Below are 14234 nucleotides of genomic sequence, written 5' to 3' on the forward strand. Positions count from 1 at the left end.
GGAGAAGACAAAAATCCTATTCCTGTCTCCTTGCTGGGCAAGAGGCTGAAACCAGCAGCTCTGTCTTTACTAGGAACCAGAGAATCTGCACAGCAACGAAATGCCATAAATGCCATTGGAAAAGCTTCATTTGAGCCCACAATTAACTAAGAGAGATATCAATCCATAAAAATAGGCTTTATTAGTCTCAAGGAATTCCTTGTTTTTAAATCACTCTGTATTGGTCTGTACTGACTGAGTTTGGAATATCTTATCAAAGAAGAAAGACTTGAAAGCCAGTCAAGCTGCATAGTTTCTCCTGTAACAGCTTTTGAAACATCTCTTGTGGTCACCCATCTCTCAGGCTTTTCACCATTGACAAATCTCACTGCAGTCCAGTTTTATTGACTTGACCAAGAATGAATGGAAGCAAGGCTGATAGCTGCTGCCTTCACCCTGATGCACCAAGAATCCACATTTAGTGAGATTTTTCTGAAACACAGTGATAAGAATGTCAGCTCTGGACTACTCCCAAATACACATATAAATGTAGCAAACAACAACACACACATACATATATGCCACGTTTAAATATCTAACCCATCAGCAGGYACCTCAAGTATTCAGCTTCCCTAGAGAACCAGTTTGGTGCAGGAACAACCATCACGTGGTTGAAAAATACTGTGCAGAGCTAATTGTAGGATCTTCTTTTATGCAAGTGGCATATCTGTAACTGCTGAGAGGGKGAACTGCAATCCTACCAAATACATTTGTCATTTCAGTGGAAAAAATACATGTTAATGAAAGGAACAGAACAAATATTTAAATKCCCATTTGCAGTATGTGAAAGCTGTTACTACAAATTCAGGAAATAAGGCACACATAAAATGCTCATGTTGAATGCAAACAAAATTATATCACTGCCACTCTTTGAACTGCACAGTCTGCACCTCAGGATCCCATCTCTCCCCTGTTCYCCTTCCTATTAGTTAAATGTGAATTTGATTTACATATCCTCATCATGGTCCTGAGCAGGCTGATTCTGCAGATCTGATGTGACACAGCTTCACACTAATATCTGTGAGAGCTTCAGAGATACACGAGAGGTTCGTATGGTGCCCATCACAGCAGGGCCCCACATTAGGATCTCTAGATGTGAGTGAATTGCCATTTATCAATAATAATGGGAAAATGCATACACGTTATAGTTACACACCAGCAGGAGAGTAAGGAGCAATAGCTCAGTTTCTACATTGCCTAGCTGCAGCATTCACGACTATCACACACATTAAAAATGACTGGATGGAGACAATTTTTTGTGTCTTTCTTCACATGCAAGCTTTCTTGTTCTACCAATACCCAAGCAGAGTGGAGCACAGTGAAAGCCATTTTATGGCAGGAGCACAGTGAAATCCATTTTCTGGCAYATCAGCCTTCTTACAAACAGCATTATGCTCACAAACTTAATTAATAATTTACATTTTCATTAGTTKTTTTAGTGTTATGTTTGCCAACTTCATGAGTTTATCTAGGGGTCTCATGCAAAGGCAGAACTTACTGCATGTACCTGCATCACCCACAGCCTGGGTTGTTCTTCACAGACAGCWGCTCAATGAGGCATAAGTAGTGCTTTACTGTATATTAGAGAAAACCCTCTCTGCACATTTTTCTTCTTCTACCTTACAGCCTCCCTTAGTTGCAAGATGCTCTGCCCTTCATAATTAAAGTCCAGAGTATTTTGGACATTTCTAATTCTTTCTCTGCATCGTCGCATCTATCCTCACTGAATAATTAACTGTCACCTTTGCCTGTACTCCAAACCCCTACATGATGTTAATTGATGAATTATTTTCATTGGGCATCTGGCAGAGACAGTAGCAATGTGTTAAATATAAACGCAAGGCCTTTTTCCTCTAAGGTGTTGTTGCTTTAATTTTCAAGATAGATGTTGCCAGTAACAAGATGCCATCTCCTTTCAGCAGATATAACTTTATATTGTAGATAACAAAACTGGCTTCTCCTATCTTTTCATTTGTGAGCGAATGCAGTGAAAATCAGATTTAAAGGGTCATGAAACACAGTTTAAAGCAAYAGTTAAATCTGTAAGTGAAATAAGGTGTTAGATAAAATGTTCCATCAAAAATGGCACTTGTCCTTTCCAGGCCATTCCTGCTAGAGGACAAGCATTCTAGCTCATTCCTCAAGCTCTTCTGCTTCATGGATCTCTGCCACAGCTTGCATGTGTAATACCTACAGTCCAAAAYACACTGATAAAACGTAAATCAAATATGAAATTAAATGCCTCTTTGTAACACCCCTGCATCTAAACACTTATACATCTCTGTCTATGCCCTGCAACCCAAGTTACTTCTGTGTTACATAAATTAGCCAAGTAATGTGAAGGTCTGACTCTTCTGAAGCATGACTCAGAAGTRGCAACTTTTCCCCCCGAAAAGAAGCAATGGTTTAAACTCCTGCTTGCTCTCCTCCTTTCAACTCATCCCACTTGTTCTTCCATCCCCTCATGTCCCTCCACTTCTCCTCCCATCCTCCTTCCTGTTCTGTCCCTCCCACCCTGCCCCAGCATCCAGTTCTTTTCTTTCTCCTCCATACTCCTTAACCCCTCAGGATTTTCTCCAYCCCTCTCTTTTTTGATTTTAGGTATAGGAGGCAATTAGATGACTAATAGTCAGACCCTGCTCCTATCTAGAGCTAAATCTAAAACAACTTCATTGGGCGTGATATCATTAACCCCATAACCTTAATATGGATGTAGCTCTTCAGCTGAAAGGAGCACCTGACCCTCAGGGGCCTGCTCCCCTCTCACTTCTTTAAGTTGAATGTTCCACAGCATCTCTGTGGATCCACCAGTTCACATACGATATTAATTTATTTTACAGCACAGTAATTACAGGCAGTTCAACGAAAGAAGAACAAAGCTGTATCCAAACAACTGGAAGAATTCAAGCCGTTTCTTCCTGCTCTCAATTCTCCTGAGGTAATAGTACTGCTCTTAAAAGAAATACTAATGCTACGAGCTCCCCTGTGGCTACCACCACCATCATCACCTCAGAGGAAGGACAGCCAATTTACAGCTACAGCACAGACTGTGGGAGAACTGATTCAACCCCTTGTTCTGCAGAGATTTCCCGTGTGACACCGAACAAGCATTTCAGTAGCTCTGCCTTGGCTCCTGTACCAAGAAACGTGAGGAGGCCCGGCACTCTGGGAAAGAGTAGGCCACCAATGTTCGAAGTGGCTTGTTTGGACTATAGAGGCACAGAATGACCTTACACAACTATGAGCAGCCTACCAAAGCAGGGTCTTAAACACAGAAGTACTCCAACCCTAACTGAAAAACCAAGAAACTACACTCAGATAGGGGAGTGCTGCAAAACAGTCCTGGTCCCTGAGAGCAGCTGTCCCCACAAACATCTTGCTTTTGAGCGAGCACATCCATCCTTGCACACCTTGCAGCTAGTGAATAAACGAAAGAATCAAGTCGCTGCAGTTTGGGGCAGAAACATCCTGTCATGGTGTTTTCTTCACAATCTGTTTACCAGCTCCAGTACTGGACTACTAAAATAAATCTATGATGCTGCAAAACATTGCACTAGATGAGAACAGTCAGATTAATCATCTTTTGTTTTTATAAGCAGGACTCTCAAAAATGTGTCACTGAGTCTGTGAAGCATGGACAAGCCAGCTGATACGCTGACCTACAAGCCAGCCATGAGATGAATCCACCTCAAGGGGCTCAGCCAGCCAAGTTAAATTTCCTCCATTTATTATTTCACCCAATAAAATTAAGCTATAAATCTTAGCTTACTTTTCCTCACAGTCRCATTTAAAATCATGATACTTCTATGCTGCCCAAGATTGCTCTGACTGATAGTTAAATTACATCCATCTTTAATGTCACTGATCATTTCCAGGAGGGGTTGTTTCTGGATCTCCCTCTTTCCGCATGCATGTTTCATACAGCACCTTCTGCTTCAAAAATATTCCCTAGAGAGACAGATGATACCATTTTGCTGTCAGACAGAGAAAGAAGTGACCCAAGTCATTCTAGGAATTCAAGGAGCTGGGAGAGATTTTAATTTTGGCCTTTAAAAAGAACTAACTGAAAATTAATTTTGTTCCCAGAAGGGGATATTCAGGGAAGCACTCCACAGAGTTAACCAGCGAGATCTGCCTGAGGGATGGGCCCATCCGGTCACAGCCTTTCCTTGAGAGAAGCCATCAGGACTGCCACTGGCTGAGAAGAGGACTGAGATTCAAATTGTGCCTTCTACTGCTGGTGAGGAGCTCTGAGTGCCAAATGCCCTCTAACATCACCACATGCCTTCCAAAAAAGATTCCTCATCCAGCTGGTCGAGCAGCACAGGGTGAGCCATAGCTCAGAGGGATGGGCCATGTTCCTGACCCCTCCTTGGAGGGACACCAATGCACACAAAGGGCAGCAGCAGGATAGATACTGTCTCCATTACAAGAGGGGACAGGGATCAGGATTTTCCCTTTGTGCTACAGTTTCCTTTCTTCCTGCTGATCTCTCCTCCTCATCTTACTCCCATTGTTTTTTGTTTCCCACATCCCAGTACATCCTCCTGCTCCTCCTCCCCCTCTCCCAGCCACTTGTTTTCTAGTCCTGACAGAAAAAGTCCTTTAACACAGCAGTCTTACACAAATATACCCTACTTCCTGCTCTGCCTTAATGCAAGGACCCATCTCTGTCTTCATCTGCAGATGTGAGTACAGTTCCAGTAAGACAACACAGCTTCTTGTGCTAATTGCCACAGAATAACAGAATTGTTGAAGTTGGCAGGAACATTTGGAGATCACCTAGTCCAACTTTCCTGCTCAAAGCAGGAGCAGCTAGAACAGGTTGCCCAGGACTGTGCCCAGTCAGATTCTGAGCATCTTCAAGGATGGAGGCTCCACAACCACTTTGGGAAATCTATTCCAGTGCTTAATCACCTTTGAAATAAAAAAGGGTTATGTTTAAACAGAATTTCTTGGTTTTCAGTTTATGACCATTGCCTTTTGGCTGTCACTGAGTAACAAAAGAAGAATCTGGCTCTGTCTTCTTTACACCCTCTCATCAGGTATCCTTACACATTAAAAAGATTCCTACTGGGMCTTCTCTTCTCCAGGCTAAACAATTCCAGCTTTCTCAGTCTCCTCGTATGACAGATGCTCCAATCCCTTAATCATCTTAGTGGTCCTTTGCCAGACTTGTTCCAGTAGCTCCATGTCTCTCTTGAACTGGACACAACACTCCAGATGTGTCTCCCTTGACCTGCTGGCAATGCTCTGCCTAATGCAGCCCAGGATGCTTTTCCTGGCTTTCTTTGCCGCGGGGCCACATTGCTGGTTCGAGGTCAGCTTGCTGTCCAGCAGGATTTCCAGGTCTTTTTCTGAGAAGTTGCTTTCCAGCCAGGTGGCCCCCAGCCAGTCTGGTGCATGGGATTATTCCTCCCCAGCTGCAAGACTTTACATTTCCCATTGTTGAACTTCACGAGGCTCCTGTTAGTTCATCTCTCCAGCCTGTCAAGGTTCCTGTTAATGGTGGCATAACCATCCGATTTATCAGCCACTCCTCCGAGTTATTTTGCCTTTTTTTTTTTTTTTTTAAGGGGGTATCATCTGCAAACCTGCTGAGGGTACACTCCATCCCACCATCTAGGTCATTAATGAAGACACTGAACAGCACTGAAGCTGGTATCAATGCCTGGGATGCTCCACTAATGACTGGTCTCCAGCTGGACATCATGCCACTGATCACAACCCATTAAGCCCAGCAGTTCAGTCAGTTTTCAATTCACCTTGTTGTCCCTTCATCTAGCCTGTACTTCAACAGTTGGTCTATGAGGATGCTACAGGAGACAGCGTCAAACACCTTACTAAAGTTGAAAAAAACAGCATCCACTACTCTCCCCTTATCCATCAAGCTAGTCATCTCATTGTAGAACGCTATTAGGTTGGTTAAGCACAATTTCCCTTTCATAAATCCATGCTGACTACTCTCAATCACCTTCTTGTCCTTCACGTGTTTGGAAATGTTTTCCAGGAAGATTTTCTCCATCCCAGGGTCTGAGGTGAGGCTGAGCAGCCAGCCTGTAGTTCCCTGGATTCTCCTTCTTGCAGATAGGAGTGATATTTGCTCTCTTCCAGTTCTCAGTAACCTCCCCTGATCATCATGACTTTTCAAAGACAATTAAGAGAGGCCTGACAACAACACTGGCCAGACCCCTCAGCACTCATGTATGGATCCCATTAAGTCCCATGGCACTGAAAAAGAAAGACTATAGTTTCCTTAGTTCTGCAAATGCCCTAATTAAGACACATTCATTTCTGCAAATGCATTTCAAAGAATGCAACTGAAATGCTGTTTCCTGCATGTTTAGAAATCCAAGACTCTTTTACTGTAACCACACTCAACAGGTTTTAAAACAAGCCATTCTGTGTCCACCATCACTATAAAAGCAACAAGCAAGAAGAGCCTTGCTCCCATTCCTGTGATGCAAATGCATTAAAAAAAGGGTCAGGCACGTTGCTTTCTTAGTTCTGCAACTGCAATTCCAAAAATATGCAATCGCATCTCTCTGGTTTCACTGCAAATGCAAAGCAAAATCCAAAGAAAAGGATTCCCCATCTTAACTGTAAAGGTATTTTAAAAATATAAGCCACATAAAGTGTGCACATGTCTTATTGGCTTCTCAAGTACAAGAAAGTAACTGACTAAGCACCTCCTCTTTTTTTAAAATAGGGTACTAGAGTAATTGGAACAGAAGGCTTTGCAAGGACCTTAATTACCATGTTCAGCAACTGAAACAGAAAGAAAACAGAGGCAGAAAGTAAACGCTTAACCAGCAACTGATAGAAAATACGACAAGGATGTAGCCCATTTGTACTGCTGATACGTTACTTTTATCCCCTCCTCCCGGGAAGATGGAGCGAAGCCTGGCTTTCTTGTTCTTCTCCTCAGGGGCCATGGGGAGCGGTTTTGAACTGTGGTTTAGTGCTGAAGAATCGCGATTGTTGCTGTTCATTCTCAACGGCGGGGCTGGAGGTTTCTCTTCAATATCCAGACTATCGGACATCTTCAGCAGCCCTCACAGCCTCCTGCAAAGAGCAGAACAGAAAAAGCATGCCTGTCAATTGAGGCCACCAAGGCTGGTGTCCTGGCAGGGAGAGGAAAGAGCGCAAGAAAAGCCTTCTGGAGGAATTAGGAGGCCTGTCTATTAGGAGTTTGCTTTGAGTAAGGTACTGCTGGGTGCTATAAATAATTCCTAAATAGTGATCACTGAACTACTATTAAAATAAAGGGCTTTTATCCCCACCGAAGGCTTTTTAAAATTATATTAGCAACTTGTTTTTTCCTGTAGCTGTTTATAAACCAGATCTTCCTCTAAAACCAACACCAGACTTCCCAAATAAAACTTAAATGATTTACTAAAACCACCTGGGACCCTAATGTACCATTTTTATGATGTAAAAAACACTCTGGGCTGGGATATAACAAGGATTAGCATCTCTGTCCCTTCCTGGCTTTATGCTAGCAGAGGGTTTACCCCTAGGAGCATGGGGCTTCAAAAGGAACCAGCTTCCCAGAGGAAAATTTTTCAGAGGAACCAATTAAAAATATTTTTGCACATAAAAAGCAAACAATGTTTGCTTCAAAATCAATCAAAATCAAATTAGGAAAATAATCATATCCTGAAAATGCTTCTAGTCTTCCTCCTCCTGTCCTGTTACCGCATAGGTTTGGTACCACAGCAGTGTTTGTGGCACAGCTTTGAGTATCGGATTGGCACTGGTACAGTACCAAGGGATGGACGTGAATAGTCCTTTGTTGGCCTTCCTATAGCAGTAGTGAGAATTTTGAGTTGTTCTCATAATATTTTTCCAGTAATGAGATCAGTTGTATTGATCTAAGGAAAGAATACCTAGGTTTGTTATACAACTTGCCTAAGTAAGTGGGGCAAGCCTTCTGAAACTCCCAACCTCTCTAGTGCATCTTAAACCTTAAAATTCAAGTCTGGATTATCCAGCTGGTATAACAAACAAGCAACGCTTGGGAAAATGAACTCCGATTGATTTAAAACCTGAAAATAGAGTATGACTTCAAACAGATCAGATGTGATGTGGGCTATATTACATATTTTAAAGGTTACAATTCTACAAGCACCTCTCCTTCCCACCCCTCCGCAATGAATGCAGCTCCATTTAAGGCAGGCATATGCAGACCACTATGCGTGCGTTACGGATCCCTCCTTGTGCTGATTCACAGATAACACAAGTTATTACAGCCATCAGCTATTTTCTTAAATTTACAATGATTCAACTTGTTTTTTAGCTGTGAAAGTCGTGATTCCCTTCAAAGCATGAGCCGAAACTGGTGACTGTCACTTATACAATAAGGTCCTGAAGTGCAGCTAGTAAGAGCACTGCTGCACTCGCCTAGGCAAAGCTGCCACGCACTCATTTGTCGGCTGCGGTTAAAGCTTCCTACGATTGCATTTACTCTGATATAGCTGAAATTTTGCCAGGATTTCCAGCTGATGTGTTGTTAGGGGATAACCAAGTCCACACGGCCTTAATTGAGAACGCCCTCCATCTAGACCTGTTGAAAAATGCAGAGCGTTCACTCACTCTAGACTACATTTTTCAGGAAGGTTTGTTATGGTTTTAAAATGACCACACAGAAAATGACCRTCGCCTTCGTTTTATTACAGCATTTATGCTTTTAATTTAATCCAAACGCAGCCCGCGACTGACAGGTTTGAGACTCAAAGCCTCGCGGYAAGAACGCTGCCGGACACGGGCGGGCACGGCTCCGCCTCGCGCCGCTGCYGAGCTGGGCTCCTCTCGGCCCGGCGCGGGCCGACGAGGCGGGAGCCCGTCGGGCTCCACCACGACGGGCTTTCTGGCCGCCGGGACCAGCACGAGCCCTCGGCGTCCCCGGGGGGAGGCCTCGCGGCGCGGCGCGGCCGGGAGCTTCGCGGCTCCCGCCGCCGAGCCCGCCGGGCACCGGCGCAGCTCTCGGGCTCGAAGCCGCTTTCGATCCTCGGGAAGACGTCGGCGCTCGGGCAAGCGCCTGCCCGGCGCCCGGCCGCCGCGCCGCGAGGGTCCCCGCGGGGAGGGCGCGCGTCTTCTCCACGCCGCCCCCGGCCCGCGAGCCCCCCAGAGAGCCGGGCGGTCACCCCTGCGCCGGGACGCCCCCGCCTCCCGCCGCGGSCAGCTGCGGCCAACGCCGGCGGGCCTCCCGGGGCGCCTCCTTCCACAAAGGATACTATTAACGGCTTCTGGCCCAATTTGCCTATGATGTAATTATTTCCAAGATCTTGAAAGGAACACTATATTTTGTTCAGGGCTGCTTCAGGCTCAGTTTCAAGAACCGTACAAAGCTCTTTTATTCACTTCGAAGCCAAAAAAGAAGAAGAAGAAAAAAAAAAGCAGGGGGAGATAGGTCTAACGGTTGATATTAACTTCCTAAAACTGGTCTAAAGGAAACCTAAAGCAAACCGCAAGGCAATACACGCTGAGAGACTTGCAATTTATGGTTTTCCTGCTCAGAGTCCATCCGCACTCCTATCACTCTAATTTTGAGCATTTTTATGTACCACTGCATAATGACAAAAGAACATTCACTGTCACACATAACTTCAGAATTGAGCATTTTGCACTGATTCACTCCAACTTTAACTGGGACAAAACCTGCAAATAATGGAGGGCCAATGAGATATATTCAGCTCACAAATACTTTAGATTTATATTGCAGAGGAGCGTCAACAGCACGATAACCCACATTAAATTCTACCCTGGGGCCACTCTTTGCTGTGGCAATAATGAGGCCTTATCCTGCAATTCTTATTCTGCTCTGAACGCCTCTATCCCAAACCTCCTCCCATTTATTGGAAGCAATTCTGCCACATTCACATCCTCAGTCAAAGTCTTCCCCCTGTCTTTTTTTTTAATTTATTAAAGAGATGCTGACAAGATTAGAAGGTCAAAAGCTGAATACCTTCATTTCTTATAAATGTGAATTTTACTTAGATTTTCATTCTTTGGACTTTACTTTTCAAAACAATTTGTTCTTATCATCTGACAAATAAGCAAGCATGCGACCAAGTATTCCTAGGAAACGCATACCAAAATGGTGCATTCAGCCCCTTGATTATAAGAAGGGAYGCATGTCCTTTTTCCATGCCTGGAAATGACACCTACTTTCTCATTAAACACCCCTTCCTTATTAAACACCCCTCATTAAACATTCCTCAYGTCCTCCATACACCTTCAACTTGCATATACACAAGTCTCTCCATTCAAAATACACGTCGGTTTCATGAGCTCTTGCTCTGCCTCCTGGGCGGCTCCCAGGTGGCCTCACTCCTGTCCAGCGACCCAACTCAGCGAGCGAGGTGCTGATGGCTGCATTCCCTCTTAGACAGAAAGAGTCACAGAACCTCCGTTCCTATGCACAACGTGAACTCCTGAGCTTCTGCCTCCACACTGGCTAGTTTTCTACATGACACTGCAAGAAGTGCACAGCCCAGCGGAGGCCTTCTTCTGAGGAGGCCACTCAAAGTAAGTTCCTCAACAAGACAAAGGGGAAAAAAAAACCCTCAGCTCCCACYTGCATCATCATCAGAAATCCTAGGAGTTTGATGCTGAGTTTGAGGAAAGTAGCATATCCCGTGGCCAAAGGTCTGCAAAGTCCATAGTCCGCTTCCGGAAGATAAAGAGGAGCCGTTCCAGGATCTTGAGGCTAATATTCCATGAGTTTTGCAAACTCAGGGACACAGCACGGTACTGCTTTACACTCATGTCACATTTTTCAGAACCTTCCTGCAGCCCTGAGGGCTAGAGAGTAAATTTTAAAAAATGAGACCTGAGATCGCAGAACACAACTCTGCAGCAGAGATCAGAACCAGGAAAACTTTGCGCTACTAAAGCATTAAATACACTGCACCCCATCCCTGAGCACTGCTACAATACAGCTATCAGCAATCCCCTGAAAACCGTATCACGCCAGAGCTGTGGGAGCCGCCCAGCCTGTCATCARGGACAGCTTTTGGAAGAGGCTACGCTGTGCTCACCACAAGGATGGAGCGCACCATCAACAGGATTTTCTTACCTCAGTCTTCCAAGATCCCATTAGTGTGGGCCAGGCCACACCGGTAGCTCTATTTAAACTGATAAAATTTTAACAAGATTGCAACAAAAAGGACAGATACCTGATACCTACTCCCAGAGAAAATTCCTTTCAACATMCATTGGCTTTTAGGGATTATTTAAGGAAAGAGCCTATTGTACTTAGAGCAACAAAAGTGTATTCAAGCACACCAGCCAAGGCKTCGCTGCCAAGTCGCAAAAGGCAAAAGTGACTTCTCAGCCAGGTCAGTTGCCTCCACACGACTATCCCAGGGCTATGGAACGCACGCCCCTGTAATAGAAACAAAAACCCCATGTCCCTTCCCTTTTCCTCACCTCTTCCAATCATCAATTTCATAAGTATAAAGACAAACATTAACTTTAAAAACATGGCATTCAGCTTCTCCATGACTCAATCCCCCCTTTGCAAAAGCCCGCCTTGCAATATTTTTGCACCTAGTTCTTGCCAAGCTCGGGAAAGGAAAGGAAAGGAAGATACATAAAGCACTCAAATGTCTTCAAAACAACACACATGCAAAAAAATGGTTCAATTCAGTTCAAGTTCAGAGCAGAATCTCAGGCAAAGCCTTTATCCCCATCAGCTCTTCACCTGTGTGCATCTGGAGAATACTCTTTGTAGATAGATCTTGAATAGCTTTCTTAGATTAGTCACGTTATTTTAAAGACTGCAGCATTCAGACCTGACTGGTTCCAATTAAAACTCACAAAGAGCTTCCTGTTTTCAGAGACACTGGTGTTCATTTTCAAAGCCTCAGAGATACTATTGCAGCTTGTGATGCAGCAAAACTCTTTCTAAGATCCTTTGATCGGAAGGAGCCATGCCAATTTTCAGGCAGCCGCTTTGCAAACGTAACTTGAAGATGCAGTGCTCTTTTTTCACAGAGCTCTTTGTTTATAAATATACTTCCTCCAAAAGATATTTTATTACTCAGTTATATGGGCCAAATTCTGCTCCCAGAGAGACTCGTCCATTTCCCAGAAATCAATGGTGCTGTAACTGAGAAGGATCCTTTCTCACTGTTGAGTACTGAGATACTCTGTTTGTTAAGCTCTATTTGAAGGTATTTATACAGTACTTTGCAGGCCAGGTGCAGAAGGATTGCATCTGTTTTTCTGCATCTGCATGTGTACTTGCAGTCTTCTTACAATTCATTGGGAAGTACAGCTGGTTAGTTATACAGAATAGATGCAGTCATGGTTTCACCACTTACAAGAGAGACGTTTGGAGGCTTCCCCACAGAACTTGGTTAAGTTAAAACATTATACTGATGGCTTTTGATAAAAAGGGCCACGGTCAGCATCTGCCAAGGCCTGGGGAGTTGCATTCACTTGTGAATTTATTCCCCGTGTGGTACCTATGCTCCAGGCTGAAGGAGAACAGGACAGCGCCGGGGCCGTGGGCACTCCAGCTGCTTCCTGGCTTCAGAGAGCAAAGGCGTATGTCAGGGACGCCCTTCACCCGCACACCTTGCAAAGTAACACCTGGGCCTCTTCCTTTTACAACTCAGGAGACAGGCAGCGGAGCTTACATTCACACTAACTGAGGAATTACAGGCTGAGAARCCACGACAAGCAAGCTTCGCGCTCCCCCGACACCAGCACTGGCCAGCTGAGCCTCCCCATTCCCCTCGCAGGCAGGTAAACAGGCTCCGAGCTGCGCAAATTATTCGAGCTGAATAATGTCTTTGATGAACGTACACTCTGTTTCTGTTTGCAAACAGCCTGTAAGCAGCTTATGATTTCCTCCAATGTATTCATTTATKCAAAAATTATCCTTGGAAGCTTTCTACAAGTAACTTTTGGCCCCTGAACTAACCGTTCATAAGCAGCTCACTGTATGCAGGGGATATTTTGAATACAGGTTGTATCCAATCAAAACTATCCCCGGTCACAAGGACTTGAAACTGTTTCTTTTCTGAGACTGGATAAACACAAGGCTGAGAATCAAGTTTCTCTTATGAATTGTAGCATTAAGTGCTTTACCAAGTGACTCACTAATACTGGTTTAAAATTCACTCTCGACAGTAAGTACATTTGCAGGAATATCCTCAGAAAACGAACACAGAAGGAATGTGAATGCAGTAATAGTTAATTTAATAGTTTTATTCAACTAGATAGTTCTTCTGATTTAAATCATTAATCCTCTTTGTCGAGACCCAAAAAGTCACCAAGTGAGTTGTTCAACCCAAGAATGGACCAAGGTATCGGAGCTTGTCAAGGCTAAAAAAGGCAACCTGCAAACAAAGCCTCTCCTCCTCAAACCCTCGCTCTACCTATCTAACTCCATTTCCTTCCACTTGCCAGTGCAACAATAGGCAACACTTTGCAAAATGCGCCTGACATTTCCATCTCACAGTGTCTCCTCATTTTACCCGCTTTAAGCACTTTCCCACATGACGGAAATTTGCTGCTCTTCTGCAGACTCCGAACACCCAGTACCTGCTCCCACTACAAAAGCTTCACGGTCCTGACACACATGCACTTTTCCAGGCGCAAAAAGTATTGGGACTTGCCATGAGTTTGCCAGAGCCCCGCTAGCTTCCTCTCTCTACCCTGAGGCATGGCTCTTCAGGCCGTGGTCCCAATCCTGCAAAGCACGTGATTATGTTAGACTCACTAAAGGCAGTGATGTTTAAAGCTAAGTGTATGTTTAAGGGCTCTGTTTAAGCAGTGCTTGGACGTATGAGGTAACACCAACAAGGACACTGAGGCTTGAGGGTAGCACTGAGCCACCATGAAAGAAAACTGGATTGAGCAAGAGCCACTCTCCACCTTGCTGGGGCTGGACAGAGGCCTGGAGCACACCCTGGYCCAACATATTTTCCTTGTGGGTGTTTTTTAATCCCATCAAAACAAAAGCAATCCGTTCAACCTGCGCCCACGCCAGGATTCCGGCCACTCACTAAACCACTTTGAGCTTTGGGATAGTTTTATGGCCATTGAAACTCTGTCCAGGCATTCATTAATTAAACCTCCTAACAGCAGAACAAGGCAAGGAAGCATATTTCAATGGGTGATGCATACCAAGCACCTTGCAGCATCATGAGTATCACAGCATCAAAGATGGTCTGTGAAAT

General features: G+C 44.4%; 1 protein-coding gene across 2 annotated transcripts in view; it reads right to left on the reverse strand.

Moving 5' to 3' along the window:
- Positions 1-14234, reverse strand: part of PAK3 (p21 (RAC1) activated kinase 3) — a 137433-nt gene that overhangs the window by 34496 nt on the left and 88703 nt on the right. For both annotated transcript variants that reach the window (XR_014897655.1, XM_085319633.1), the window contains exon 2: positions 6908-7104. Coding sequence is in view for 1 of the 2 variants with exons in the window: in XM_085319633.1 (XP_085175759.1) it covers positions 6908-7082 (175 nt within the window). In the remaining variant the exon portion in view is untranslated. The remainder of the gene's footprint in view (positions 1-6907; positions 7105-14234) is intronic.

The sequence above is a fragment of the Rhea americana genome, unplaced genomic scaffold, assembly GCF_003343005.1.
Source record: "Rhea americana isolate MKP2758 unplaced genomic scaffold, rheAme1 scaffold_6, whole genome shotgun sequence".
NCBI classification, from domain to species: domain Eukaryota; kingdom Metazoa; phylum Chordata; class Aves; order Rheiformes; family Rheidae; genus Rhea; species Rhea americana.